This window comes from Carettochelys insculpta, chromosome 15 (genome assembly GCF_033958435.1).
Source record: "Carettochelys insculpta isolate YL-2023 chromosome 15, ASM3395843v1, whole genome shotgun sequence".
In the NCBI taxonomy this organism is placed as follows: domain Eukaryota; kingdom Metazoa; phylum Chordata; order Testudines; family Carettochelyidae; genus Carettochelys; species Carettochelys insculpta.
Genome location: NC_134151.1, coordinates 39,545,170 through 39,570,468, shown reverse-complemented (window position 1 = coordinate 39,570,468; position 25,299 = coordinate 39,545,170). Strand labels below are relative to the sequence as shown.

General features: G+C 65.0%; 2 protein-coding genes across 2 annotated transcripts; both read right to left on the bottom strand.

Moving 5' to 3' along the window:
* Positions 1–1,491: 1,491 nt before the first annotated feature.
* DOK3 (docking protein 3) lies at positions 1,492–10,732 on the bottom strand. The gene is made up of 5 exons (XM_075009695.1): positions 10,355–10,732; positions 4,984–5,277; positions 4,669–4,762; positions 4,000–4,172; positions 1,492–3,884 (listed from the first exon to the last, which is right to left on the bottom strand). Exons 1-5 carry the CDS (start codon positions 10,730–10,732, stop codon positions 3,051–3,053), a joined length of 1,773 nt encoding a protein of 590 aa, XP_074865796.1. The 3' UTR covers positions 1,492–3,050.
* A 138-nt stretch (positions 10,733–10,870) lies between these two features.
* Positions 10,871–23,847, bottom strand: DDX41 (DEAD-box helicase 41). Its single transcript, XM_075009694.1, has 16 exons — positions 23,719–23,847; positions 22,844–23,003; positions 22,680–22,754; positions 22,259–22,319; positions 18,454–18,590; positions 18,127–18,199; positions 17,772–17,925; positions 17,557–17,693; positions 15,825–15,987; positions 14,851–14,982; positions 14,625–14,696; positions 14,301–14,397; positions 12,346–12,495; positions 12,114–12,185; positions 11,425–11,535; positions 10,871–11,016 (listed from the first exon to the last, which is right to left on the bottom strand). The coding sequence occupies exons 1-16, from the start codon at positions 23,719–23,721 to the stop codon at positions 10,880–10,882; spliced, it is 1,734 nt and encodes a 577-aa protein (XP_074865795.1). The 5' UTR covers positions 23,722–23,847; the 3' UTR covers positions 10,871–10,879.
* Between the last annotated feature and the right edge of the window lie 1,452 nt (positions 23,848–25,299).

The following is a 25,299-nucleotide window of genomic DNA, read 5'->3' as shown; positions in this document are numbered from 1 at the left end:
AGTGTGATGGGGTTGAGGGGTCCCCCTGCACTGCACCCCGTCCGCTGGCAGGAGTGACACTCACTCAGCAGGTACAACAGGAGGTTTATTAGGCAACAGATGCCCAGTTTCTCACAGAAGCGTCAGTACAGCAGTCAGAGACAGTCCTTCCAACCCGTCCTGGGGAGGGAAGCCCGAGGGGCCTTCCAGCTCCCTCTTCCCTCCAGCCTCCAACTGCCGCCCCCGATTCAAACCCAGCTCGGCTCCTCCCTCCTCTTTGTTCAGGGCTGAGGTGTTACCTGCCAGCCTGGGTTATAGCCCCAGGATCATCCTTAGCCACTGGGAGCTGCTCCGCTTGTCTCCCACATCCAGCCTGAGTCTTACACAGGCACCCCCCCACTCCGTCACACCCAGGCTGCTGGGCGTGGCACTGCACCAGGTGGGCTCCACCCCAGCATCTGGCCCTGGCCTGTGGCCTCCTGTGACCGCGGGGGCTTCGTAATGTTCTGCAGGAACACGCCAGTGCCTCCGCTTGCCCACAGGCTCTAGGGGCAGGACAAGCGTGTGCGGTTGCTGCAGCGACCCCAGCAGGCAGGGAGAGGCTGACGGGCCGCCTGGGCCCTGCCAGCAGCCCACACTCTGCATCTGGCAGTAACCAGTGGCCAGGGCCCACGCTCTGCAGCGCCAGCCGGGGAGCCGGAGAACAACGCAGGAGGTGGGGGCCAGCTGGCTGGCTAGCCCCAGAAAGCACCAAAGGGTGCAGGAGGGGCCGCTGGCTGGGCTGCTGGTGGTTGGTTGGCAGGCTGGGCTTCAGGAGGCCGGACGGTGGGAGGGTGGGGGGAGGCTGTGCTGGGGGAGACTGGACGGCCGGAGGGTAGTGGGGAGGATGGAGTGCAGGAGGCTGGACAGCAGGAGGGTGGGGGGGAGGCCGGGCTGGGGGAGGTGTGAGGGGAGGCTGGGCTGGGGGAGGCTGGATGGCCGGAGGCGAGAGGGTGGGGGGGGGCTGGGCTGGGGGAGGCTGGACGGCCGGAGGCGAGAGGGTGGGGGGGGGCTGGGCTGGGCTGGGGGAGGCTGGACGGCCGGAGGCGAGAGGGTGGGGGGGGGCTGGGCTGGGCTGGGGGAGGCTGGACGGCCGGAGGCGAGAGGGTGGGGGGGCTGGGCTGGGGGAGGCTGGACGGCTGGAGGCGAAAGGGTGGGGCGGGGGCTGGGCTGGGGAAAGTTGCGGGGGGCTGGGCTGGGCTGGGGGAGGCTGGATGGCCGGAGGCGAGAGGGTGGGGCGGGGGCTGGGCTGGGGAAAGTTGGGGGGGGCTGGGCTGGGCTAGGGGAGGCTGGATGGCCGGAGGAGAGAGGGTGGGGGGGGCTGGGCTAGGGGAGGCTGGACGGCTGGAGGCGAGATGGTGGGGTGGGGGCTGGGCTGGGGGAAGTTGGGGGGGGCTGGGCTGGGCTGGGGGAGGCTGGATGGCCGGAGGCGAGAGGGTGGGGCGGGGGCTGGGCTGGGGGAAGTTGGGGGGGGCTGGGCTGGGCTGGGGGAGGCTGGATGGCCGGAGGCGAGAGGGTGGGGCGGGGGCTGGGCTGGGGGAAGTTGGGGGGGGCTGGGCTGGGCTGGGGGAGGCTGGGCTGCCGCACATGCACAGGCCAGACCAGGAGGCGCTGACCCCAGGGTGGCTTCGTGGCCTATTGAGATGTGCCTGGGGCCGTCGCAGCGTAGGCGGGTCACTCTAGCGCTGCTGGGAGCGGTGGTATCACGCTGGGGGGGCCCCGCTGCAGCACACGGCAGGTCTGGGCTGGGCGCGGGCACACGCTGCTGAGCAGGGCTGGTGCTGAGGCCCAGCCCGGCGCTGCAGGACATCCATGTGCTGCAGGCAGCACAGCTGGCCGGAGTCACGAGGGAGGCCAGAGCTGCACTAAGCCCGGTGCACTGTCTCTCCTGCCCTGCTCCCTGGCAGAGGTCAGAGACCAGGCCTGGGGCACAGCTGGCTGGCGGGGGGCCGGGTAGGAGAGCTGAGGTGAGCGGGATGAGGACACTTTTTAGGTTGGGTCCCATGTTGTGGCCCCGCAGGGAGCAAGGCCCCTCCTGGCTCGCGTGAGCCGGCCGGAGGAAAGCCCCCTGGGGCGTGGAGAGAGCCAGGCTCTCGCCTGGACACGCCTGGTTAACCGGTGCCTAACTGGGACCACACAGACGGGAAACTGGGCGCCTCGGGTGAGCGGGCTGAGCCAGAGGCCCAGCAGCCTCTCGTGCTGCGCCCCCTTATGAAATGTTGCGCCCCAGGGATTGCCCCACTCTGGGCACCCCGGCCAGGTGCAGAGACAGAGCTGAGGGAGGTGGTGTTTCCCCCGTCCCGTAACACAAGGCCAGGGGTCACCCCCGAGGCAACAGGCAGCAGGTTTAAAGCAAAGCCAGGGATGTACGTTGCCCAGGCACAGGCGGGGCAGCTGAAAATGAACAGGCTGGCCAGGCCCAGGCTCTGGGGTCCCGAGCCTTTGAGGGCTGGCAGCTGTCTGGATGCCAGGCGGGGATCATTCATGCTTGCCCTGCTCTGTGGCTGCTGATGGACAGGCCCTGGCCTGGCCAGCGGGGCCGTTCTGCCCTGCAGCTGAGCACCGGCCCTGGCCCCACCCCTGCCCCTGGCCACTGGAGCAGAGCAGAGCGTGCCCAGCTAGGGCCCAGCGCAGGACTGAGCAGGGTGCAGGGTGTGCGGGGCAGGGGAGCTGAGGACGTGCTGTGCCGGGGCCCTGGCACAGGCCCGGCAGCTCAAAGGGAGCCTCGGCTGCCCTGGCCCATAGCAGCCAGTGCTGCTCCCGGCTGTGCGTGGGGCTGAGATCCAGCTGCCCCGGCCCCGGCTGGACTCTCCCAGGGCACATGGTACCACATTGGCTCAGTCCCTCCTCAGGGAGCCATCATGCCGCATGGGCAGCTCAGCCCCACCCACACACCTGCCTGAGGAGCCCTGGGCCAGCTTCAGGCTCCTGCAGGCAGGGCAGAGCTGGGGCTGCGCTGGGCCAACGCAGGCCATGTGCGCAGGGCTGGGGAAGCTGCAGGCTGCCTGCGCCCAGAGCTGCCTGCCCAGGCGCTAGGCCTGGCCTGGGGGGCTGGGGGTCTTGTCAGCTGCCTTCGAGACCAGCTCTCGGCTGAGCAGGGCGACCAGCTTCCTGAAGCCGCTGTTGACGCTGGCCTTGGGGAAGGAGCCGACCAGGGCGTCCTCCTCCCCCTGCTGCTCCTCACCCCCCTGCTGCCCCTCCAGGCCCAGCAGCCGCCTGCACTGGGCCTCCAGGGAGGGGCTGGGCCCTGTGCTGGGAGCTGGAGGGCTGCTCCAGCGCTTGGAGGCCATGCAGCTGTTGTCGTAGAGGGGGGCCAGGCTGGTGTGGCTCCCTTCCGGGGAGCCCCTGGAGCCCAGGCCTGAGGAGCCCCCCCCCGCCATGCAGCCGGGCTGCTCCGGGGCACAGAGGTTCTCGTAGAGATGCTCCGACACCTGGGGCCGCTCCTCCCAGGCTGCCCCCCCCGGCGGCTGCTCCTCCGGGGCCTCCCCCCAGGGCATGGGCTGCGAGGGCGGCAGGCCTCTGCGGATGGAGGCGTAGACGATGGGGAGCTCAGCTCCTGTCCTGGCGTGGGCCCCGGGCCCCTGGGTGCTGGGCGAGGCCTGGCCACTCTCTGCACAGAGCCCCACAGAGAGGGGGGACCTGCCAGCCTCCTCCAGGCTCTGAGAGCGCTGCAGCCTGGGCTCGGGTCCTTGGCTGGAGCTCAGGGCCTCGGGGGCCAGGACCCTGCCGCGGCTGGAAAGGCTCTCGCTCTGGCGGGCGATGGCTGCGCAGACCAAGCTGCACAGCTCGGGGGCCCGGCTGGTGCCCATGGTGAAGACGCCCTCGCCCGAGTCGCAGCGGCGGCCCGCCTCGAAGGAGAAGGTGGCCTGTGGGGAGCAGACGGCAGCAGCGTTACCTGGGGCGGCGGCTGGCGGGGCGGGGCAGGGGGCGGCGGCTGGCGGGGCTGGGGGGGCTTCAGGTTCTGTGGCAGGCAGCCAGTACCTGGTCATGGCCAAACTTGCGCAGGAAGGGGTAGGGCCAGGTGAGGAGGAGCTGGCGGGACTGGGGTGCCTTCAGCACAAGCCCCTCGGGTAAGGCAGCCAGCAGGTAGCGCCCACGCAGACCACACCGGGTGGAGGCGTCTGTCGTGTGCACCAGCACCATGAACTCGCTCACTGCAGCAAAACAAACCCAGCACGGTCACTGCCCGGCCCCACCGCGTCCCAGCAGCCGGCGCCCTCGCCCGGCTCCCCCCGCATCCTGCCAGCTGGACTCTGCTCAGCTCCCCCCACATCCTGCCCGGCTCCCCCCGCATCCCACCAGCCGGACTCTGCCCGGCTCCCCCCATCCCACCCGACCCCACCGCGTCCCACCAGCCTCCTGCCCCTTTGCCACCCATTCAGCTCCCCGCAAGAACCTAGGGGGAAAATTCAGGAGGGAGATGGGCTGGCAACAGATGTGTACGCAGGGAAAAGCCCCACCTAGCAGGACGGTCCCTATACAATTGGGACACATGCCCACCCTGTGCATTGCCCACACAGGAGTCTCCTCTCGCCTCCAAGGGCCCTGAATCCCACCTCCCACCAGCCCTGCGGGGTCTGCTGGTCCCCGTGCTTCCCCCACGGCTGGACTCCCAGTGCCGGACACCCGGCTTGCCACGGCTGTACGTACGCTCCTGCCAGGACGAGTAGAGGGAGTTTTCCTGGATGTGGAGATGGGGCCCAGGGGGCTCCTGGGCACGGCCAGGTGGCAGCTCCTTTGGGCCCTGAAAGCAGACAGGTTAGCAGCAGCAGCCTCGGCAGGACCCAACAAGGGAGGGGGTGGGCAGAGCTGTGCCAGCGCCCATGGAGAGGGGGACGTGACGCCAGGCTGGCCCCCACGGTGTGGCACTGTGGGCAGAGTCATGCCAGTATAGGAGCGTGGCTCTGTCTCCTGGCGCTGGTGGGGGCTGGCCGAGGGGTGGTGCCCAGCAGTGGCAGGGCGTACCTGGAAGGCCAGCTGGCAGAGCTGTGCTATCCATTCATCCCGCTGCTCAGCGGCCAGCACGTGCCGCTTCTCCAGGGTGCTCAGGCAGAAGGCAGCCGTGCCCGGGGGGCAGCCGGGGGCGTCAGCGGGCCCCACGGAGATGCAGTCGGCCAGGCGGATGACCCGGTGCTCACCCTTCCGCAGAGACGCCTTCTCCAGCCCAGAATCATTGCCCCGCAGGTCACAGGTCTCCAACCGGGCCACGCCATAGGGGCTGGGGGCAAAGAGCTGGGCCCGCACCTTCCGCCAGGACTTCTGGGGGGGACCCACAGGGCAAGACTCAGCACCAGGCCTCCCTGCGAAGCCCTCGCCCCACCACAGCCAGGCAGCTGGTGCCCAGGGCCCATGGGGGGCAACCAGTGGGAGGCTGCAGGGGCCAGAGTGGGCCCAACGCACAAAAGCAGCCCCCATTCAGCCCCTGCCAGGACCAAGGGCACCCAGCCCCTCCCCAACGGGGAAATTCACCATCCCCACCCGAGCTGCTGGGGGCACACTGCCCCGGCGGCCCACGCGAGCTGTCCCGGCTCCAGCCAGCTGCAGGACAAGCCTCCCCCGCACTGCTGCCACATGCTGGTCCCAGTGCGGCACGAGGGGAGGGGTGGCCCCTGCGCTGGCCGAAAGGGCCTGAGAGCACCGCAGCCGCCAGCCCCAACGCCGAGCTCGCCTGGCCCCCAGCCGCGGCCGCACTGCAGACGGCGGGTGACGTTTTACAATGAGCATGAGAACCACCAGTGAAACCCGGCCTCAGCCCGCACCGACCCCTGGGCCCAGTGGGGCGTTGCTGCCTCTGCTCAGGGCTGGCGCATGCAGGCAGTTAGCCGAGGGGCTCGCCCTGTGACGTTCTGGGCAACGGCCATCGGCAGCGCAGCCGTGCCGCAGCCAGGGGAAGCCGGACTTAACCGAGGCAGTGCCTGGTCGGACGCCAGCCCACCGCTCAGGAACTTAGCTGGGACCTGTTTGCAGAATGCCCCATATCTCGTGACCTCAGACCGGGAGGGCCAGGCTTTCCCGCCACTCGCCGTGGGCAGGGCAGGGCAGGGCAGTCCCCCCCGCTTGGCTGGCTGCAGTCTGTGGGCACCTCTCTGCTCTGAACGACTCGTTGGCCCACCCGCACAAAGGGGGAACGCCAGCTGCTGTGTGGGTCGAGGGGGAGGGGCTGGCGGCGCTGTTGGGCCCTGGGCACGGGGCTGGAAGGACCTGGGGGGAGCCAAGGCGATTGGTTTTCAGAACCGCTCCCGGGTGTGGGGTAGCGATGGGGCCCCAGGCCAGCCTGAGTGGTTGGCTCGTGCCGCCAGGCTGGCCAGGAGTAGGACCAGCGCGTGGCGACAGCGGCGAGGGGGCTTCGGGCCGGGGTGCTGCTTTCTACAGCAAACCCTCGACTAAGAGACGAGCGGGGAAGGGGCCTTACAGCCGAATGGTTATAGTGTCTGCCCCTGCACTGACCTCCCAGCCCCTCCCGCACCGCTGACTGCCTCCCTCCCCAGTTCCCAGGAGAGCAGCCAAACCCCGGCCTGGTCCCCTCCTGCCCCCGGCTCAGCACCGGTGCAGACAGGGGCCGGGCGCCGACGTGCTCCCTGCACATGGGGCAGGGGGAAGAGAGCTCCTGCGCCTTGCTACAGCCCCCTGGCTCCTCCAGCCCCAGCGCCGGCTGCTCCTCCACAGCTCCGGGGTCTCCAGCGTTTGTTTGGGGCTGGGACTGGGGCTGGCAGGCAGCACCCACCGTTCCCAAAGGCTGCTGCAGGGGAGGCTGTTGAATCGAGGCTTTCCCGGAGCAGAGGGCCCCAGCCTGGGTTTAAGCAAGTTGCCCTCCTTTGGGTCTCGCTGCTGTGGCTGAGAGAGTTCCCCTATTACACAGCGCTCCTCAGAACAGCCCTTACCAGAGTGGGAGGCCAGTACAGCCCCAGGCGCGTGGCTCGGCTCCAGGCCCAAGGGCCGGTCCTTTCCCCTGCTCACAGGCGGGTGCTCACCCTTGCATGGGCTGCCTAGCACGAGCCGGGCTGGGAGGGTGGGTGGAGGCTGGCTGGGCGCTGGCTCTGCTGACATTGATGTCTTCCTAGCCCCAGGACCCTGCTCCGGGAGGAGGTACCTAGAGCCTCCAGCTGCCATGCATGCAGGGAGGCAACGCAGCAACCCCGGTCCAATGGCCAGAGCGGACAACCCATGCCCCACGCTGCGCCAGGGCCATGCAGCCAGCAAGCCACAGGTAGAGACCTAATCACAGGCCTGGTTCTCATGGGAGACTTTAACCACCCAGACAGTTGCTGGGAGACCAGTACAGCAGCCATGGACAATCCAGGAAGTGTTTGGAGGATGTTTGGGATAACTCCCTGGTACAAGTGCTGTAGGAACCGACCGGTGACCATGCGCAACGGGACCTGCTGCTCACAGACAGGGAAGAACTAGTAGGAGACATAGAAGTGGGTGGCAACCTGGGCTGCAGTGACCTTGGAACTGTGGGGAAGGAACAAGTTCTGAGCTATCTAGAAAAACTAGATGTGCACAAATCCATGGGTCTGGATTTAATGCACCCCAGGGTACTGAGGGAATTGCCAGAGGTCACTGCTGAACCTTTGGCCATAATCTTTGAAGACTCTTGGAGATCAGGGGAGATCCCAGATGACTGGAAAAGGCAAATGTGGTGCCCATTTTTAAAATAAGAAAGGAGGGCAATCCAGGGAACTATAGACCCGTCAGCCTTACCTCAATCCCTGGGAAAATGATGGAGGGAATCCTCAAGGAATCCATTTTGGAGCACTTGGAAGAGGGGAAATTGATCAAAAGTAGCCAACATGGATTCACTAGGGGCAAGTCCTGCCTGACCAATCTGATTAGCTTCTATGACGAGGTAACAGGCTCTGTGGACATGGGGAAGTCAGTGGATGTGATACACCTTGACTTCAGCAAAGCTTTTGATACAGTCTCCCACAACACACTTGCACAGAAGTCAAGGAAATATGGATTAGATACATGGACTATAAGATGGGTAGAAAGCTGGCTTGACCGTTGGGCCCAATGGGTAGTGGTCAATGGCTCAATATCTGGATTGCGGTCGGTTTCAAGCGGAGTGCCACAAAGTTTGGTTCTGGGACTTGTGGTGTTCAACAACTTTATTAATGACCTGTATGAGGGACTGGATTGCATCCTCAGCAAGTTTGCGGATGACACAAAGCTAGGGGGAGAGGTAGATATGTTGGAGGAGAGAGAGAGAATCCAGAGTGACCTGGATAAATTGGAGGACTGGGCCAAAGGAAATCTGATGCTGTTCAATAATGAGAAGTGCAGAGTCCTGCACCTGGGGCGGAACAATCCCAAGCATTGTAATAGGCTGGGGCCCAACTGGCTCAGCAGCAGTACAATCGAAAGAGACCTCGGGGTTAGGGTGGATGAAAGGCTGGATATGAGTAAACTGTGCCCTTGTAGCCAAGAAGGCTAACGGCATGCTAGGGTGCATTAGGAGGAACACTGTGAGCAGATCTAGAAAAGTAGTTGTTCTCCCTCTATTCGGCACTGGTGAGGCCATATCTGGAATATTGTGTCCAGTTCTGGGCCCCCCAGTATAAAAAGGATGTGGATTTGCTGGAGCAGGTTCAGCGGAGGGCAACAAAAATGATTAAGGGCCTGGAGCACAAGACCTATGAGGAGAGGCTGAGGGATTTGGGTTTGTTCAGTTTGCAGAAGAGAAGACTGAGGGGTGATTTAATAGCAGCCTTCAACTTCCTGAAGGGGAGCTCCAAAGAGGAGGGTGAGAAACTGTTCTCAGCAGTGTCAGATGGCAGAACAAGGAGCAATGGTCTGAAGTTACAGAGTGGGAGGTGTAGGTTAGATATTAGGAAAAACTCTTTCCCCAGGCGGATGGTGAAGCACTGGAATGTGTTGCCTAGAGAGGTGGTGGATTCTCCATCCCTAGAGGTTTTTAAGTCCTGGCTTGACAAGGTCCTGTCTGGGATGACTTAGTGGGGGTTGATCCTGCTTTGGGCAGGGGGCTGGACGAGATGACCTCCTGAGGTCCCTTCCACCTCTAGGATTCCATGAGGGGGTGAGGCCTGCGTCAGGGCTCCCTCACCAGCACTAGGCCTATGGCCCTGGGTTTCTGGGGCTGTTTTTAGCTGAGCCTGATGCAAATTATGCCATTTTGAGACATTTGTTCTCTCCTTAGCAGCCCCACATCTGCTGCACGGGCCCAGCCCTGGAGCCAGTAGCAGCCACATCCTCCCTGGGGAGGGTTTGTCAGCCAGCACCTGGCTGCAGAGCACAGCTGAGGGGCAGCCTCCATCCCCCGTGGGGCAGGAGAGAGCAGCAGAGCCTAAGGCCAAAAGGTAAGTGAGCCTGGCTTGTAGCACCCCCAGGCCGAGGCCCGCCCCAGCAGGGGAGCAGAGGATGAAGCAGCAGCAGGCAGGGGAGGGAAGGGCTGTGCTCCCTCGCTGCAGGGCTGTCAGTCACACAAGGCCTGTGCCCGTGTGCATGCAGGTCCCTGCTCTTTGCCCCACAGACACACACACCACCAGTGAGCACAGACGGGCCCCGGCTGGGGCCTGCCTGCTGCTAGGCTCCAGGGGCCGAGCGGGGTCAGGCAGGGCCTGCGGGGACAGGGGTTCCCTAGGGCCTAAGACAGACTGTCCCAACCCTGCCTAGACAGGGGCATTACGGGGACCTGCCCTCCGCTGGGGCCGGGCCGAGGGTACACGTCCCCCTCCTGCCTCACCCACAGAGCACACGGCAGGAGCCGCTCGCCCAGCGCGCAGGGCCTGAGCCTGGCCCCCATGGGCTGGGCCTGTTGGCCAAGTCATCAGGGCGAGCGTGCAGCAGCTCAGGGCACACAGCCATTTGTGAGGGGCTGGCCTGAAATATGCCCCTGCCCTGAACCAGGCAGGGCCCCACCTTCTCCAGCCCCAGCAGGGTTCTGGGCTCAGCACTGAGCCCCCTGCCCACGCAAAGGGCCGAGCCCCTGACCTGCCCAGAGCCAGCAGCAGCCCTAGTCCCCGCAACAACCTGCAGAGGCCGGGGCCTGGAATCTCCCCTTACAGCTAGTGCCACGCCCCAGAGGTGCCTCCATCCCGCCAACACACGGCAGAGGGGCCCAGCTCATGCCCCCACCCAACGCCAGTTTGCTGTAATCTCTTTATTAGCAGGTCAGCGCGTCACACACCCGCCGCAGGCTGCAGCTGGAGCTGGGACCCCACTGGTAGGCATGGCTCAGGGATTGCTGCCCGGGTGCTCCCACACCCCCTCCAGCCTGGGTCCAGCAGGGGCACTGACCACAACCCCTCTGCTTCAGGGGCCCGGCCCAGCCCAGGTCCCTCGTCCCCAGCCAAGGAGGGCCCTCCCCCATTACCTTGCCAAAGCGGGCGTACTGGAGGTAGAGGACCCCAGCCTGCACAGGGGTCTCCATGGGGCCGGTTGCAGCGCTGCGTGTGGGGGCAGCAGTGCCAGTAAGGAGTGAGGGTGCCGGGAGACTTCCTTTCTTGCTCACTTCCCCTTTGCGGAGGTGGGGGAGGCGCAGGCAGCAGCAGCCGGCAGGCCGGCAGGGGACGCCCTTCGCCGGCTGCTCTGCAACCAGGGTGGCCCAGAGCCTTGGGTGGCCCTGCCAGCCCAGAGTGGCTCGTGCGAGCCCCAGGCCTTGGGCCAGTGCCTTGGTGAGCCCTGCTTGCCTCTGGGTGTGCTGCTGTGCCCAGGGCTGTCCAGGCCTGCGAGGGGGCCCAGTTTGCACCATGCTGACGCTGGCTGATGTCAGGGGCCATTGCAGCACAACTCCAATGCTTCTGCTCCAAGTGGCAGCCGCAGCGGCTGGCCCCTTAGCCACTCCTGAGCCAGGCAGGGCAGAGCGCGCAGCCGGAACCCAGAGAGCAGCGCAGCTGGCTCAGAAGTCCATGGAGCTGTGCGCCAGGTAGTCCTTGCGGCCAATGTTGCTGACTTGCTTGGTCTGCATGGCTTCCAGCTTGGGGCAGTCGGTGATGCGGTGGCCCAGGCCGCCACAGAAGGCGCAGCCCCTCTCGCCTGCAATGGAGGGCAGGACGGGAGGCAGCCTGCTTCTGGGCAGTGCTTCCCCCTGCCCCATCACAGCCCAGCCTAGCCCAGCCCAGCCCAGCGTGCCATGGCGCCCCCGCAGCCCGGTGTGCCATGGCCCCCGCCCCCAGCCGAGGCAGGACACGATCAGCACATCACACGGAGAGCTGAGCCCCAGACTGCAACAGAGCAGGGAACTGACCCCAGGATCCTGGCTAGGTATCCAACCAAGGGGAACCAGGGGCTGGAGGTGCCACCTCTGGGTGCTCTGCCCTGAGGAGGAGCCTGTCTGCTGGACTGTGCAGGGCTCCCAAGGGACGTGAGCTCCCCCACCTGTCTCTGTCCCCCTCAGCAGTGCTCCACCCTCCCCAGGCCTTTGGGAGCTGGCAAACCTCTCACCTCCAATATTGAGCATGGTCTCGTCCCCACAGTGCAACACCTGCAGCACCGGGGGCACCTTCTGCTTGGCCTCCAGCAGCAGCGCCTTCAGGTCCATGAGAACAGACTCATCTGGGGCAGAGGAGAACATGAGAACAGAGCCCGGCCTGCGGCTGCTCTGGGCCCAGGCGTCCTGGCAGGACGGAGGGCCACGCCCGCGCTGGGGAGGCCGCAGGGGGGGCCCCGGCAGGACAGAGGGGCCACGCCCGCGCCGGGGAGGCCGCAGGGGGGGCCCCGGCAGGACAGAGGGGCCACGCCTGCGCCGGGGAGGCCGCGGGGGGGCCCCGGCAGGACAGAGGGGCCACGCCCGTGCCGGGGAGGCCGCAGGGGGGGCCCCCGGCAGGACAGAGGGGCCACGCCCGCGACAGGGGAGGCCGCAGGGGGACTGGAACCGTCCAAGCTGGGGACCAGAGAAGCCTGCGAGGGCCAGCAGCGCAGCAGCTGCTCCCGCATGGACTTCAGGGTAGCACTGAGTGAGCACCGAACACCCTGCTCCTGGGCCACGTTCCCCAAGGTCGCCTCTGAGTGCTGCGCCCAGCCTGGGGGCAAGCTCCCAAGGCAGGGCAGAGACGCCTGGCGTGGCCCAGCTCAGCCCAACGGCTGCAATGTGAACAACGCAGCGCCAGCCCAGCCCCGCCCCGCGCTCTCACCGCAGGCTTTGTTGATGAAGGTGGTGGCGATGCCGGTGTTCCCGGAGCGGCCTGTACGCCCAATTCGGTGAACTGCAGGGAGAGCCCGCGTCAGGCCCAGGCCACTCGCCGCAGCCAGCCAGGCAGGACCGCCGGCTGGCACCCAGCAGGCTGCCCCACCCCCAAGGAGCTCAGCCCCTCACTGAGCCATGGGTGAGATCCCACCTCGCCCCCGCGCAGGCCTCTGCCCTACCGTAGTTCTCAATCTCCTCCGGCATGTCGTAGTTGATGACGTGCTGAATGGCTGGGAAATCCAAGCCCTTGGAAGCTACGTCGGTGGCAACCAGGACGTCCTTCTTCCCATCCCGAAAGGCCTCGATGGCTTTGGTCCGCTCCTCCTGGTCTGTGGGCCAGCACAGAGGGCTAGCAAAGGAACAGCTCTGCCAGCTCAGGACCCTGCCCCAAACCCACCTCACATGGGGCTGTGGCTCAGAGAGACCCCTCCCTCCTACCTGCGTGTGCTGGACTCGGAGTGACCTGCAGCTCAGCTGCCACACCAGGGCTGCAGGAGGTTCTCATCTCCTCAGCCCCATGGCGTGCGGGGACCTGCTGGGCCAGGGCCCGTGGCGGATGGAGCTGAGCCCAGAATGGTGTGTCACATGAGAGCGCTGGGGTCAGGTTCACAACAGAGGCCTGGGAACTGGGCTGTCCAGTCCCTTCCCTTCTGACCAGAGCCACTGCGTTTCTACCCTTCAGGCAGTAGCAGCTGGCTGGGGAACGCAAAGAGCCAGGACTGCTCACTTGGAGTGGGGGTCCACCTCCTTCTCCCACACCCTGGGCTGCTGCCAGGGTCCTGCCCCTCTGCCCTCCCGTGATCTGCCAACAGCCGCCTCAAGCCCTCGGGCAATCGGCTCACCAGTGTGAGGGGCTGCAGGCAAGGAGGGCAGGCTGGCAAGCAGCACGGCCTGGAGACCAGGGCAGCTGCACAGCCCGAAGAGCCAGTATGAGCCCCACCACAGAAGGTGCCTGGGGTGAGCTGAGCCCCAGAGAATACGGTGAAATGGTGGGTGGCAAAGCAGTCTGGGAGAGAGAGTCAGTCAGCTGGGAGCTGCCCAGCAGCAGGGGGGACGTTCCTGCTGTGCCAGCACAGCACAAGGCCGAGGTAGGGCTGCAGTGTCAGGAGAAGGGGCATCAGCTCCTCCAGGCAGTCCTGCGTCCCACAGGCCAGAGCTTTGCAGACACCCCCCAGAGCTGAGGGACTGGTGCCCTGAGGCCTGAAATGGGTTAGGACTCAGCTGTGAGCCAAATCGAGGGGTCACCACTGCCTCAGGTCCCTGCAGCAATCTGATGAGCCCAGCCAATGCCCCCGCTGCAAATACACCCTACTCCCACCCAAGGCAACTTCTTCTTGAGACCAATCCCGCCAGCCTGGCCTCCACATGCCACTCTGCACACTGGTCCCTCTGAGAAGTGCCCGGCCCCCAGGGGAAGGGGAGAAAACCCCAGAACACATCTAGGCAACGGTGTGAACAGAAACTCTGCTGCCTGGCGCCTGCACAGGGCCAGCTGAAGCCCCGAAGCCCGAGACTGGGTTATCCTAACACCAAGGGGCCAGGTTCTGAGCACGCTGGGGGCCATGCCGGGAACTCATGCCTTCATAGGCCAGAGGGGGAGGGGAGCAGGAGGAATGCATGGCCAGAAGGGACTGCAATGACCCCCCCGCCCAGCACCCCAGGCACACAGGCAGGGGACTGCCCCAGAAACCGGCTTCCAGCAGAACCTTCTAAGCTCCCCTTCCCAACTCCACGCAGTGGGGAGTCCTGGGAAATGCCGCACGGCTGGGAACACCCTCCCCTGAGCTCTCCGCGGAGGCCACTGTCAGCGAGGCTGGCGAACACCCTGGAACGGGGGGGGCGGGAGAACCTTTCCACTGGGAAGGCTCCACCCCCAGGAAGCTCATCCCCAAGCAGCAGTGGCTGCGCTCGTACATGCCCGTCGTTTCTGTGCCCCTGGCACCAGCGCGCTGAGCCTTGGGGTTGCACCCGCCTGGCATCAGATACCCCCCGTCTGAGCCAGGCTCTTGCACTGGCCCCTGCCCAGGTCCCCCCAAGCAGCACACGCTGGCGCTGGCTGCGGGCAGGGGGCACAGCACGTTCTCCAAACCTCCGCAGCAGCTGTGCCGGGACCACGCTGGGGCGGCTCACTGACCTTTCCCGCCGTGGATGGCCACCGCTTCCACTCCCTTGAGCAGCAGGTACTCGTGGATGGCATCGACGTCAGCCTTCTTCTCCGCAAAGATCAGCACCTGCCACGGCACCGCGTCAGGGCAGACCCCACCAGAGCCACCTCCCCGACCCCTGAGCTGCTGAGCAGCCTGGGCCCTCTGCTGGCACGTTCGCCGCCAGGCCGTGCCGAGCCAGGGCAGGAGCAGCCGGCGTGTATCACCACTGCAGAGGGCCAACTTCCGCTAGCAGGTGCGGCGCCGGTGTCGTCCCCCCCGGCCCGCAAAAGCAGCTCACGCGCCGCACTCACGGGGGGCGGGGTCTTCTGCAGGCACTCCAGCAAGTACACCATCTTGGCTTCCTCCTTCACGTACTCCACCTCCTGAGAACAAGCACAGAGCCCAAGTCGCAGGCCTGCACGAGCAGGGAGGGCGCCCTCAGGGCTGGGGCTGGGCCAGAACAAACCCCTTGGGTGGACAGTGGCTGCTGGCAGGGCTGGCACAGGCTGGGTGGGAGCGCCCTCCGCTGGAGCTTACCTGTATGACATCCAGGCTGGCAGCTCCGGCTCGCCCCACGTTGATGGTGATGGGCTTTACCAGGGCACTCTTGGCAAAGTTCTGGATCTTCTTGGGCATGGTGGCACTGAAGAGCAGGGTCTGCCTCTGGCCCTTGGCCAAGGGAGGATGGTTAGTGCAGCCGCTGAGCCAAACAGCAATGGGGGCTATGGATCTCAGCATCAACTAGTGGGGCTGGGAGGCCCCCAGAGACCCTACACGGGCCCTTGGGGATCAGCATCATGCCAGCAGGGCTGGGACAGCAAGCAGGAGACAGGGCAGAGATACAGTGCCAAGACTTCAGATGCCACTGCTGGCAGGGGTGTGATGGGATTCAGGGGTCCCCATGCACTGCACCCCATCCGCTGGCAGGAGTGACTCTCACTCAGCAGGTACAACAGGAGGTTTATTAGGCAACAGATGCCCAGTTTCTCACAGAGGCAACAGTACAGCAGCCAGAGACAGTCCTTCCAACCTGTCCTGGGGAGAGAAGCCCGAGGGGTGCCCCTCTGGGGTGTAGCTTCCTCTTCCTCAGGCTGGCTGCCTTCCAGCTCTCTCTCCCCCTAGCCTCTAACTGCCGCCCCCGATTCAAACCCAGCTCGGCTCCTGCCTCCTCTTTGTTCAGGGCTGAGGTGTTACCTGCCAGCCTAGGTTATAGCCCCAGGGTCATCCTTAGCCACTGGGAGCTGCTTGGCTTGTCTCCCACGTCCAACCTGAGTCTCACACATGCACTACCCCACCTCCGTCACAAGGGGCAGCTGGGACCTGGCAGGAAAACCATCAGCCCAGCCAGCCAGGCCCTGGATTCAGCTTTCCCTGGGCAGGTGGAGAGCTGTACTGGCAATATGCACCTCCAAGCTCCTGAGTGCACCAGGCCAGGGCCTGGGAAATAAGGGACTTCAACCCCGCAGGGCCCCAGCTCCTCTGTACTCAAGCCTCCCCTGCCCAACAGCTACCTTGAAGTAGGAGAAAATGGTGCGGATGTCTCCCTCGAAGCCCATGTCGATCATCCTGTCGGCCTCGTCCAGGGCCAGGTAGCGACAGATGTCCAGGCTCACCATCTTCTTCTGCAGCAGGTCCATGAGGCGGCCCGGGGTAGCCACCATCATGTGCACACCACTGCAAAGCAGGGCAGGGCAGGCCTCAGGGCTCCTGCACCCTCTGGCTGCAGGGGAGGAAGGGCCCTGCAAGCTGCCTGCCTCACCAGGGACCCAGCCCCCCCATGCCCATCTCCCATCCCCATGCTGTGGGCAGGTACCACATTCCACCCCCACCTTCACGTCAGACTGACCCTCTCCCACAGCGCTCAGAAGCTGGCCTGCTCTCCTGCCTCAGAACCCTGCACTCAGGCCCACTTGGGGAGATGCAGCACCCACAGGCCCTGACCCCCACACCCGTCCTCTGGGTGGCAGGACGTGGGGTGGGCAGAGAGGTGTCCACAGGCCCTGACACTCACCTCCCCAGGGGGGGGATCAGGACAGGGGGGAGTCAGAGAGGGGCCCGCAGGCCCCGACACCCCTCTCCCCAGGGGGTCGGGACATGGTGACGGCAGAGAGGTGTCCACGGGCCCTGACATCCCCCTCCACTAGGGGGCAAGATGTGGGGCGGCAGAGAAGAGCCCCCAGCCCGACACACACCTGTGACAATAGTGGGTTCTTAAGTTAAAAGTGAAAGCCATTTCTTTCACGGCTGCGTTACGTTTGCACCAGCCTTGGGCCAGGAGAGCCAAGGAAGGTGTCTAACGAGAGCTGGTAATTCACGGAACCCGTTTGTGCTATTCGCTTATCGGGCCCCCTCTGTGAGTGAGGTTACAGATACCGGCTCCGCACCAGTGGGAAAAGTGCTTCCGCGCGGAGCATCGCAACGGGAGGCAGGGTCTCTTCCCAGCCAGGATGATGGGCCAAAACAAAAGACTCAGACTTCAAAGACACATCAACAATTTGAGACGTGCCATCTGGGATGCGGCCGATGGCAGAGCGCCGTGACGGGCCACCTGGTCTGGTGACCTCCATTGCCCACACGAAGAAGGAAGGGGTTTTCCCTCCACGTGGCAAGTCCATAAAGATGTCCCTGGCAGCGGCCACGTGACTTTTCAGCCCTCATGAACTCAGCCTGAGCACGCTGGGGGCCTGTCCCGCAGAGGACGTATTTTCAAAGACTCTCAAGAATAGCAGCTTGTGTCACCGCTGTATCCTGCATCAACGGCTCCGACTGACGTACGTAACTGACCACTAACAATTGCTCTCCCACCCTGCTCTTTATTGATGCACCTCTAGAGCCGAAAGGGCTGGGCCCAGCGTGCTCCTTGGGGTGAGAGTTAATATATGTTGACCTGGGAACGTGGCTAGATCCTTTGGGGGCTGGAAGAACCTGTGTGGATTTGATGAAATAGGTTTTCACAGCTTCTCACCTGAGCAGGAGGGTTACTGGTTGGGCATTAGGAGCAGTGGGTTTGCTCGTGTGGCTCCTGGCTGGCCAGTGGGGCTGTGGTGACTGGCTGGATTTGCCTTAGGGAGAAGGAAATCCCAGCCTGGGCTGTAAGTGGCCGGGGTTTAAGCAATTTGCCTGGGGCAAGTTCTCCCAGCTGTACCCAGAAACCCCTCTAAAATATTACAACCCCTCTCTGGGGGGGGCAGGGAGGTGCCTGCAGGCCCAACCCCACCACACCTCTTCTGGGGCGGGACTCACTGTTTGATCGTTTCCATCTGCTCCTTGACAGACATGCCCCCGATGCAGAGGGCACAGCGCAGGAGGGGCAGGCTGTCTTCGTGCAGCAGGCGGCAGTAGTACTCCAGAATGCCGTGAGTCTGCCGAGCCAGCTCCCTCTGCCGAGAGGAGAGACCCTCACATCCTGCACACACCCAGCACCTCCCGCACAGCAAGCCCCAGCTCAGCCCGCTTACCGAGGGGCAGATGATGAGCCCATAGGGCCCCTCCCTCTTGGAGAAGGGCAGCCGTTTCTCCTGCTCCAGGCAGAACATGATGACAGGGAGCGTGAACACCAGCGTCTTCCCTGAGCCAGTGAATGCGATGCCAATCATGTCCCTGCCGGACAGGCTGCAGAAGAGATGGGGAAAGGTCGCAGGTAGAGACTCCTAGGCATGGGGGGCCTGTGCCGGCTCCTGCCTGTTCCCAGCCAGGGCTGTGCCGCAGGATGTGGTGGATGATGTGTCTGGCTCCCCTTCCAGGCCCCGGAGCCGGGGCGGGCAGCGCTCCCGTGGCGGGGGACGCCCTGGAGCCGGGGCAGGCAGCACTCACATGGTGGGGATGCCCTGTATCTGGATGGGAGTTGGCTGCTGTATTCCCTTTTTCTTCAGGCCCCTCAGGATAGCTTCAAACAGAAAGGAGAGGGGCGCATTACCAACACGCGCCTGGCAGATGGCCGCACACGGCCACACGCGCCCACCACACACCTGCACGCGAGCCCGGCACACGCCCGCACTCTCTCTCTGCACCCCAATGCGGGTATCAGCTTTGTACCCAGCCACGGCGCTGTGACCCGCCTCAATGGCTACGACCCTCCACAGCCTGCAGAGCCAACTCACCCAGGTGTCTGCCCTGACAACTTTCCCTCGCCCCAGTTACCTGCTGGGAACTTCATCTCCTTGAAGCTCTTGATGGGCGGGGGGATGCCCTCACCCTCCACCAGGATGTGGTACTTCCTGCGCACACGATCGTGCCGGGCCTCCGACATGCCCAGGATGTAACGTGGAGCCGTCCAGCTAGGGAGAAGGCAGGGGAAGAGGTCAGCAAGGATCAGGTGCACCAGGCTGACCTGAGCAGCGCTCGCTGGCGCTGTTTACCATGGCTTTGCTTGCGCAGGTGGACCAACTACGGTGTGTACTTGCTCATCCCCCGGATGGGGCCCTGGGCCCCCACGAGCCATTGACACTAAAGCAAAACCTGGGCCCAGCCACCAGCAGAGGACATAGTTCTGAGCTTGGGGCCCTCCGCAGCCACCCACATGGCCCACTCCAAAGCACAGCAGCTGAGCTCTCTGCTCACCCAGCACTGCTGCAGCCCGGCTCCCCGTGCAACGTGGCGCGCTGGCAGCAACCCCTAACTCCAGGGCAAGCCTGGCTCCCCGTGCAACGTGGCGCGCTGGCAGCAAGTGCTGCACTCTGCAGCGTCACCCCCTAACTCCAGGGCAAGCCTGGCTCCCCGTGCAACGTGGCGCGCTGGCAGCAAGTGCTGCACTCTGCAGCGTCACCCCTAACTCCAGGGCAAGCCCGGCTCCCCGTGCAACGTGGCGCGCTGGCAGCAAGCGCTGCACTCTGCAGCGTCAACCCCTAACTCCAGGGCAAGCCTGGCTCCCCGTGCAACGTGGCGCGCTGGCAGCAAGTGCTGCACTCTGCAGCGTCAACCCCTAACTCCAGGGCAAGCCTGGCTCCCCGTGCAACGTGGCGCGCTGGCAGCAAGTGCTGCACTCTGCAGCGTCACCCCTAACTCCAGGGCAAGCCTGGCTCCCCCGTGCAACGTGGCGCGCTGGCAGCAAGTGCTGCACTCTGCAGCGTCACCCCTAACTCCAGGGCAAGCCTGGCTCCCCGTGCAACGTGGCGCGCTGGCAGCAAGTGCTGCACTCTGCAGCGTCACCCCCTAACGCCAGGGCAAGCCTGGCTCCCCGTGCAACGTGGCGCGCTGGCAGCAAGTGCTGCACTCTGCAGCGTCAACCCCTAACTCCAGGGCAAGCCCGGCTCCCCGTGCAACGTGGCGCGCTGGCAGCAAGTGCTGCACTCTGCAGCGTCACCCCCTAACTCCAGGGCAAGCCTGGCTCCCCCGTGCAACGTGGCGCGCTGGCAGCAAGTGCTGCACTCTGCAGCGTCAACCCCTAACTCCAGGGCAAGCCTGGCTCCCCGTGCAACGTGGCGCGCTGGCAGCAAGTGCTGCACTCTGCAGCGTCAACCCCTAACTCCAGGGCAAGCCTGGCTCCCCGTGCAACGTGGCGCGCTGGCAGCAAGTGCTGCACTCTGCAGCGTCACCCCCTAACTCCAGGGCAAGCCTGGCTCCCCCGTGCAACGTGGCGCGCTGGCAGCAAGTGCTGCACTCTGCAGCGTCAACCCCTAACTCCAGGGCAAGCCTGGCTCCCCCGTGCAACGTGGCGCGCTGGCAGCAAGTGCTGCACTCTGCAGCGTCAACCCCTAACTCCAGGGCAAGCCTGGCTCCCCCGTGCAACGTGGCGCGCTGGCAGCAAGTGCTGCACTCTGCAGCGTCAACCCCTAACTCCAGGGCAAGCCTGGCTCCCCGTGCAACGTGGCGCGCTGGCAGCAAGTGCTGCACTCTGCAGCGTCAACCCCTAACTCCAGGGCAAGCCTGGCTCCCCCGTGCAACGTGGCGCGCTGGCAGCAAGTGCTGCACTCTGCAGCGTCAACCCCTAACTCCAGGGCAAGCCTGGCTCCCCCGTGCAACGTGGCGCGCTGGCAGCAAGTGCTGCACTCTGCAGCGTCAACCCCTAACTCCAGGGCAAGCCTGGCTCCCCGTGCAACGTGGCGCGCTGGCAGCAAGTGCTGCACTCTGCAGCGTCAACCCCTAACTCCAGGGCAAGCCCGGCTCTCCCGTGCAACGTGGCGCGCTGGCAGCAAGTGCTGCACTCTGCAGCGTCACCCCCTAACTCCAGGGCAAGCCTGGCTCCCCGTGCAACGTGGCGCGCTGGCAGCAAGTGCTGCACTCTGCAGCGTCAACCCCTAACTCCAGGGCAAGCCTGGCTCCCCGTGCAACGTGGCGCGCTGGCAGCAAGTGCTGCACTCTGCAGCGTCAACCCCTAACTCCAGGGCAAGCCTGGCTCCCCGTGCAACGTGGCGCGCTGGCAGCAAGTGCTGCACTCTGCAGCGTCACCCCTAACTCCAGGGCAAGCCCGGCTCCCCGTGCAACGTGGCGCGCTGGCAGCAAGTGCTACACTCTGCAGCGTCAACCCCTAACTCCAGGGCAAGCCTGGCTCCCCGTGCAACGTGGCGCGCTGGCAGCAAGTGCTGCACTCTGCAGCGTCAACCCCTAACTCCAGGGCAAGCCTGGCTCCCCGTGCAACGTGGCGCGCTGGCAGCAAGTGCTACACTCTGCAGCGTCAACCCCTAACTCCAGGGCAAGCCTGGCTCCCCGTGCAACGTGGCGCGCTGGCAGCAAGTGCTGCACTCTGCAGCGTCAACCCCTAACTCCAGGGCAAGCCTGGCTCTCCCCTCTCACCACAGAACGTCCTTCACTCCCAGCCCCCTCGTGGTCAACATGCTCGCGGGGGTGCAGGTCCCTGAGCGTGTTTGTTACACCCCTGCTGGTGCAGGACCCCTCACCAGTCAGGAAAGGGCCTCCAGCCCTCAGTGGTTTAACCTGCCTGCGCCCTAGGCCCCTTGCCAGCACATCTGCCTTCCCAAGTCCCCAGTAAGAGACCAGACTCCAGCTCTTGGTGCCAGAGCCCTCAGCCCTGCTGCTCTGCACGAACAACACGCAAGCAGCAGTACAGCAACAGCGCCCCAGCTGAGAGCGGGTGAGGAGCAAAGACTGGCTGCAAGCAGGCCCTGCCAGACACAAAATGTGGGTGTGGGCACAGCCTAGTACAACAGGGCCCTGCCCACAGAATAAGCAGTGCCACAGCATGCTGGGCACCAGGCTGCAGCAGACCGGTGAATCCCAGGGCACCTGTGGAAACGCCAGCTTTCACAGCCCTACAACTGTGGAGTTCACGGGGCTCTAAATGAACTGACCGGTGCCGGGCCGAATGCTGAGCCCCTCTGTCAGGCCCTCTGCAGATTCGGGCACTGCCACACCAGTCACATTTTGGGAGTCGCTCTGGGATCACATGGTCCAGCCACTTAGCAATGAGAAATCAGTGTGGAGCGTAAGTGTGCAGCAAGAGTGGACGTGGAGGCGATTCCATGGACATGCATCTTCAGGGCCCTGACTAATACCCAGGGGTCCTCTAAAGCCGGCTCAGCCACCTCAACAGAGAAGGTGGGCGATTCATGCAGGTTCCATGGCACTGACACATGGAGACATCCGGTTCCTGCTCCCTTTACTAGGGCTCTTCCCCAGGGCTTCGCACTTGGCCCTGGGCTCACAATTTGCAGGAGCATTTACCACCACTATGAACCAGAAGAATCCCCGGTGCAGCCGGCAGTGCAAGCAGTAATAACGGTACCTAGCTCATCTATAGCTCCGTCGCCCACAGAATTCACAGTGAGCCACGAGGGAAACCAGAGTCGCTATGCCCATTTCACAGCCAGAGAAACTAAGGGACAGAGGAAACAATTTGTCCAACCCCCAGCTGCCAGCACCAGAAATAAAACCAGTGCTCGCGAGCCCCAGTCTCTGCAGCAGAGGACTATTTCACACTGCCTTGAGTTTCCTTCAGCTTGCGCAAAGGTAACGCAATCCAACAGCAAATGGATCCCTCGGGGCGCACCTGGTCTTAATCGGATCGTCATAGGTGATGCCCTTTGCCATCTCCTTCACAGACATCAGAGCTGCACAAAAACAGAGACTGCAGGATCAGTACCAGCAGGTCACGTGGCTCTGACCAGAGATTTAGCGGTGGGGGTAACAGAGGTTTGGGGGAGCACACTCAGCCGGAACAAGAGGAAAGTGGCCGGGCATGACGCCTCCCTGCATGTGGGGGACCCCACAAAGCCAGCTACAGGGAACTGCATGACTCTCTCTTCAGGGAGAGCAGCAGGAGCTAGGGAGAGGTGGGACCAGGCAGCCCTGCCCCAGCTCTACATGGGGACAGCACCTTTTCCCTCTGTGGCTTCACCAGTGCCAGGCAGAGAACGACAGTAAAGTCACCTCAGAGCCAACTTGACTTGACTTCCCCCAGCCTGACCCACCTCGACCCTCTGCCACGCTCTCCAGGATCTTTTCCTCTTCCTTCAGCTGCTTCTCCTTAGCTGATTCCTTGCGCGCTGTGAAGAGTCGTGCAAAAGGGGAGTGACAAGCTGCCCACAGATTGCTCCTTGGCCACTGCTACGGGAGCCCCATGTGCCAGCCCTACCTTCTGCCTTCTCTTTAAGGTGCTGGTGCTGGTCCAGGAGGCTGACATTGGACTGGGGGCCCAGAGGAATATCATCTTCATCTCCCCTATGCTCGCTGCTGCTGTCCCTCTGCTCCTCCTCCAGCACCCCCTTCCTGCGCATCTGCAGCAGCTTCTGCAGCTGTGGGGACACACTGGTCAGGAGCACCCAGCTGCCATGAGCGCCCCGCCCCCCCCCGGAAAGGACACAGAAGTCACCTGCCCCCCGCTCATGCCCCTGCCAGTGAGGGGAGCATCACAGTTCCTGGGAGGAGACCCCCATAATCCAGCCACACGGCGACCTGCACTCTGCCCAGGCGCCTCAATGCCACCCCCCATGCCGCCCCAGTGACTCGCTGGGGACCGTGCAGTGGGGCAGGAAACTGGACCTACCAGCCCCACCACGTATGGGCACCTCCCCGCGCGCTGCGGCAGACGGCTCGCAAACCAGAGCACAAGATAAGGGCCAACGCCGCAGCCAGGGGACCCCCCCCCGGGCGACCGGGCCCCCGCCCAGCCAGGGGACCCCCCCCGGGCCCCTCCCCCCGGGCGACCGGGCCCCCCCCCCCCAGCCAGGGGACCCCCCCCCGGGCCCCTCCCCCCGGGCGACCGGGCCCCCCCGCCCAGCCAGGGGACCCCCCCCGGGCCCCTCCCCCCGGGCGACCGGGCCCCCCCGCCCAGCCAGGGGACCCCCCCCGGGCCCCTCCCCCCGGGCGACCGGGCCCCCGCCGCAGCCAGGGGACCCCCCCCGGGCCCCTCCCCCCCGGCGACCGAGCCCCCGCCGCAGCCAGGGGACCCCCCCCGGGCCCCTCCCCCCCGGCGACCGAGCCCCCGCCGCAGCCAGGGGACCCCGTCACCATCTGCTGCTTGCGCTGCTTGACGGGCACGTAGGGCACGTAATCCTCATCCTCCTCATCCTCCTCCTCCTCCTCATCCCCGCACGGGCCCTCCTCCTCCTCCGCCTCCGCCTCCGCCTCGCGCTGCCTCTGCGGGGACGGACACACGGGCGAGGTCAGGGGCCGGCCGAGCTCCGCGCCGCGCCGGGGGGAGGGAAGGGGGGGAGGGGGCCGGGGCCGGGGCCGGCCGGGGCCGGGTTCGCACCTTCCGGTCGCTTCCGGTCTCCATGGCTCGCTCTCCGCGCACTCCGCGCTCCCGCGTCGGGCGAAGCGCACGTAGCCAATGAGCGTAGGAGCTGGGCCTGGGGCGGGCCCTATCGCTAAGCGACCACGCAAGGCCACACCACGTGAGGGGCAGAGCGCCGGACGGGCTGCGCCGAGGGACAAACTTGGCTCATTGCAAACTGCCGCGCCCGTTCAGCTGGTCTGCGCGGGCGTCTCCTCTCGGCAGGCAGCGCTGTCGGCAGAGTTACCCGGCAGCACACCTGTCTGTCGACAGACAGCGTCTACACTACGGGCAGCGCCTTTGGGCTGCACTGTGAGCTCAATGCCGGAACGGGACCCCAGCCGGAGGCATCGCCGCGGGCCTGTGTCCCCCGAGCACGCGCAGTACAGCCGGGGTGCCCGTTCCAACAGCTGGCAGCACCCCCAGGCTCCACGCGGCGCCTGTGCCCGCGGGCAGCAGCCCGGCTGCTTCCCGCCCCAGCTTCGGCCTGGGCCAGCTGCAGCGCAGGGACCTGCCCAGCAGTCAGGGGCCACGGCTCTCAGCCTGTCTGAGCGCCTGGCCCGCCAGCAGCAGCGCGTCCAGTACTCCGGTACCCCCGCGCCACGCCCGGGTCAGATGCCCAGCTCAGGGCACGGAAACCGTCCAGCTTTCTCCTGCGTTGTGCCGCAGCGGTGCCCGTGCCCGTGCCCAGGGTACATGTACACCAGTGGAGAACCCTGTGCCACCCCAGGCTGCTGGACAACAGCCCCCCGAAGCTGCCTGGGCTTGGTGTCAGGTTGCTCAATCACAGGCTGTGATGGAGTGGGGGATACCTGTGTGTGTGTGTGAGTGGCTCACAGAGGGTGGGGGGCTCCTGCTGAGGGTAACCTTGATGACCAGGTAACACCTTTGTACTGCAGACAAAGGAGGAGGTGGAGCCTGAGGGGTTTGAATTGGAACTGGGAGTTGGAAGCAGTTAGTCTGGGCTGAGGGAGAGAGAGAAAAAGGAGGGGGCAAGGCCCAGGCTCTGGGGGCCCCTCGGGGCCTCCTCTCCCCAGCATGAATTGGACTGGCTGTCTCTGCCGGCTGCACTGACTCCTCTGTATGATGCTGTGTCCTGTCGGCTAATAAACCCGCTGTTCTCCTGCTAAGTGAGAGACTCTCCTGCCTGCGGACAGGGTGCAGAGGTTGGGGGACCCCATCACACAGGCGTTGCTGCTGCATTGGAGGTGGTGGTGAGAACTGTCACGCCTCGGCCCGCCTGGTGTTCGCTGGCCTCTAGTACCACAGGGACAGGTGTGACTCAGATACCGGCCTGAGCACCCGGCTGGCTGCTC

Coding starts and splice junctions, on each gene's coding strand:
- DDX41 (XM_075009694.1), bottom strand. Junction 12,496..14,300: donor GGCCATCCACGGCGGGAAAG/GTCAGTGAGCCG, acceptor GCTGGCCCACAG/ACCAGGAGGAGCGGACCAAA. Junction 11,536..12,113: donor CTTCATCAACAAAGCCTGCG/GTGAGAGCGCGG, acceptor CCTCTGCCCCAG/ATGAGTCTGTTCTCATGGAC.
- DOK3 (XM_075009695.1), bottom strand. CDS start 10,732: ATGGTGCAAACTGGGCCCCCTCGCAGGCCTGGACAGCCCTGGGCACAG. Junction 4,173..4,668: donor CTACTCGTCCTGGCAGGAGC/GTACGTACAGCC, acceptor GTTTTGCTGCAG/TGAGCGAGTTCATGGTGCTG. Junction 3,885..3,999: donor GCAAGTTTGGCCATGACCAG/GTACTGGCTGCC, acceptor TGCTCCCCACAG/GCCACCTTCTCCTTCGAGGC.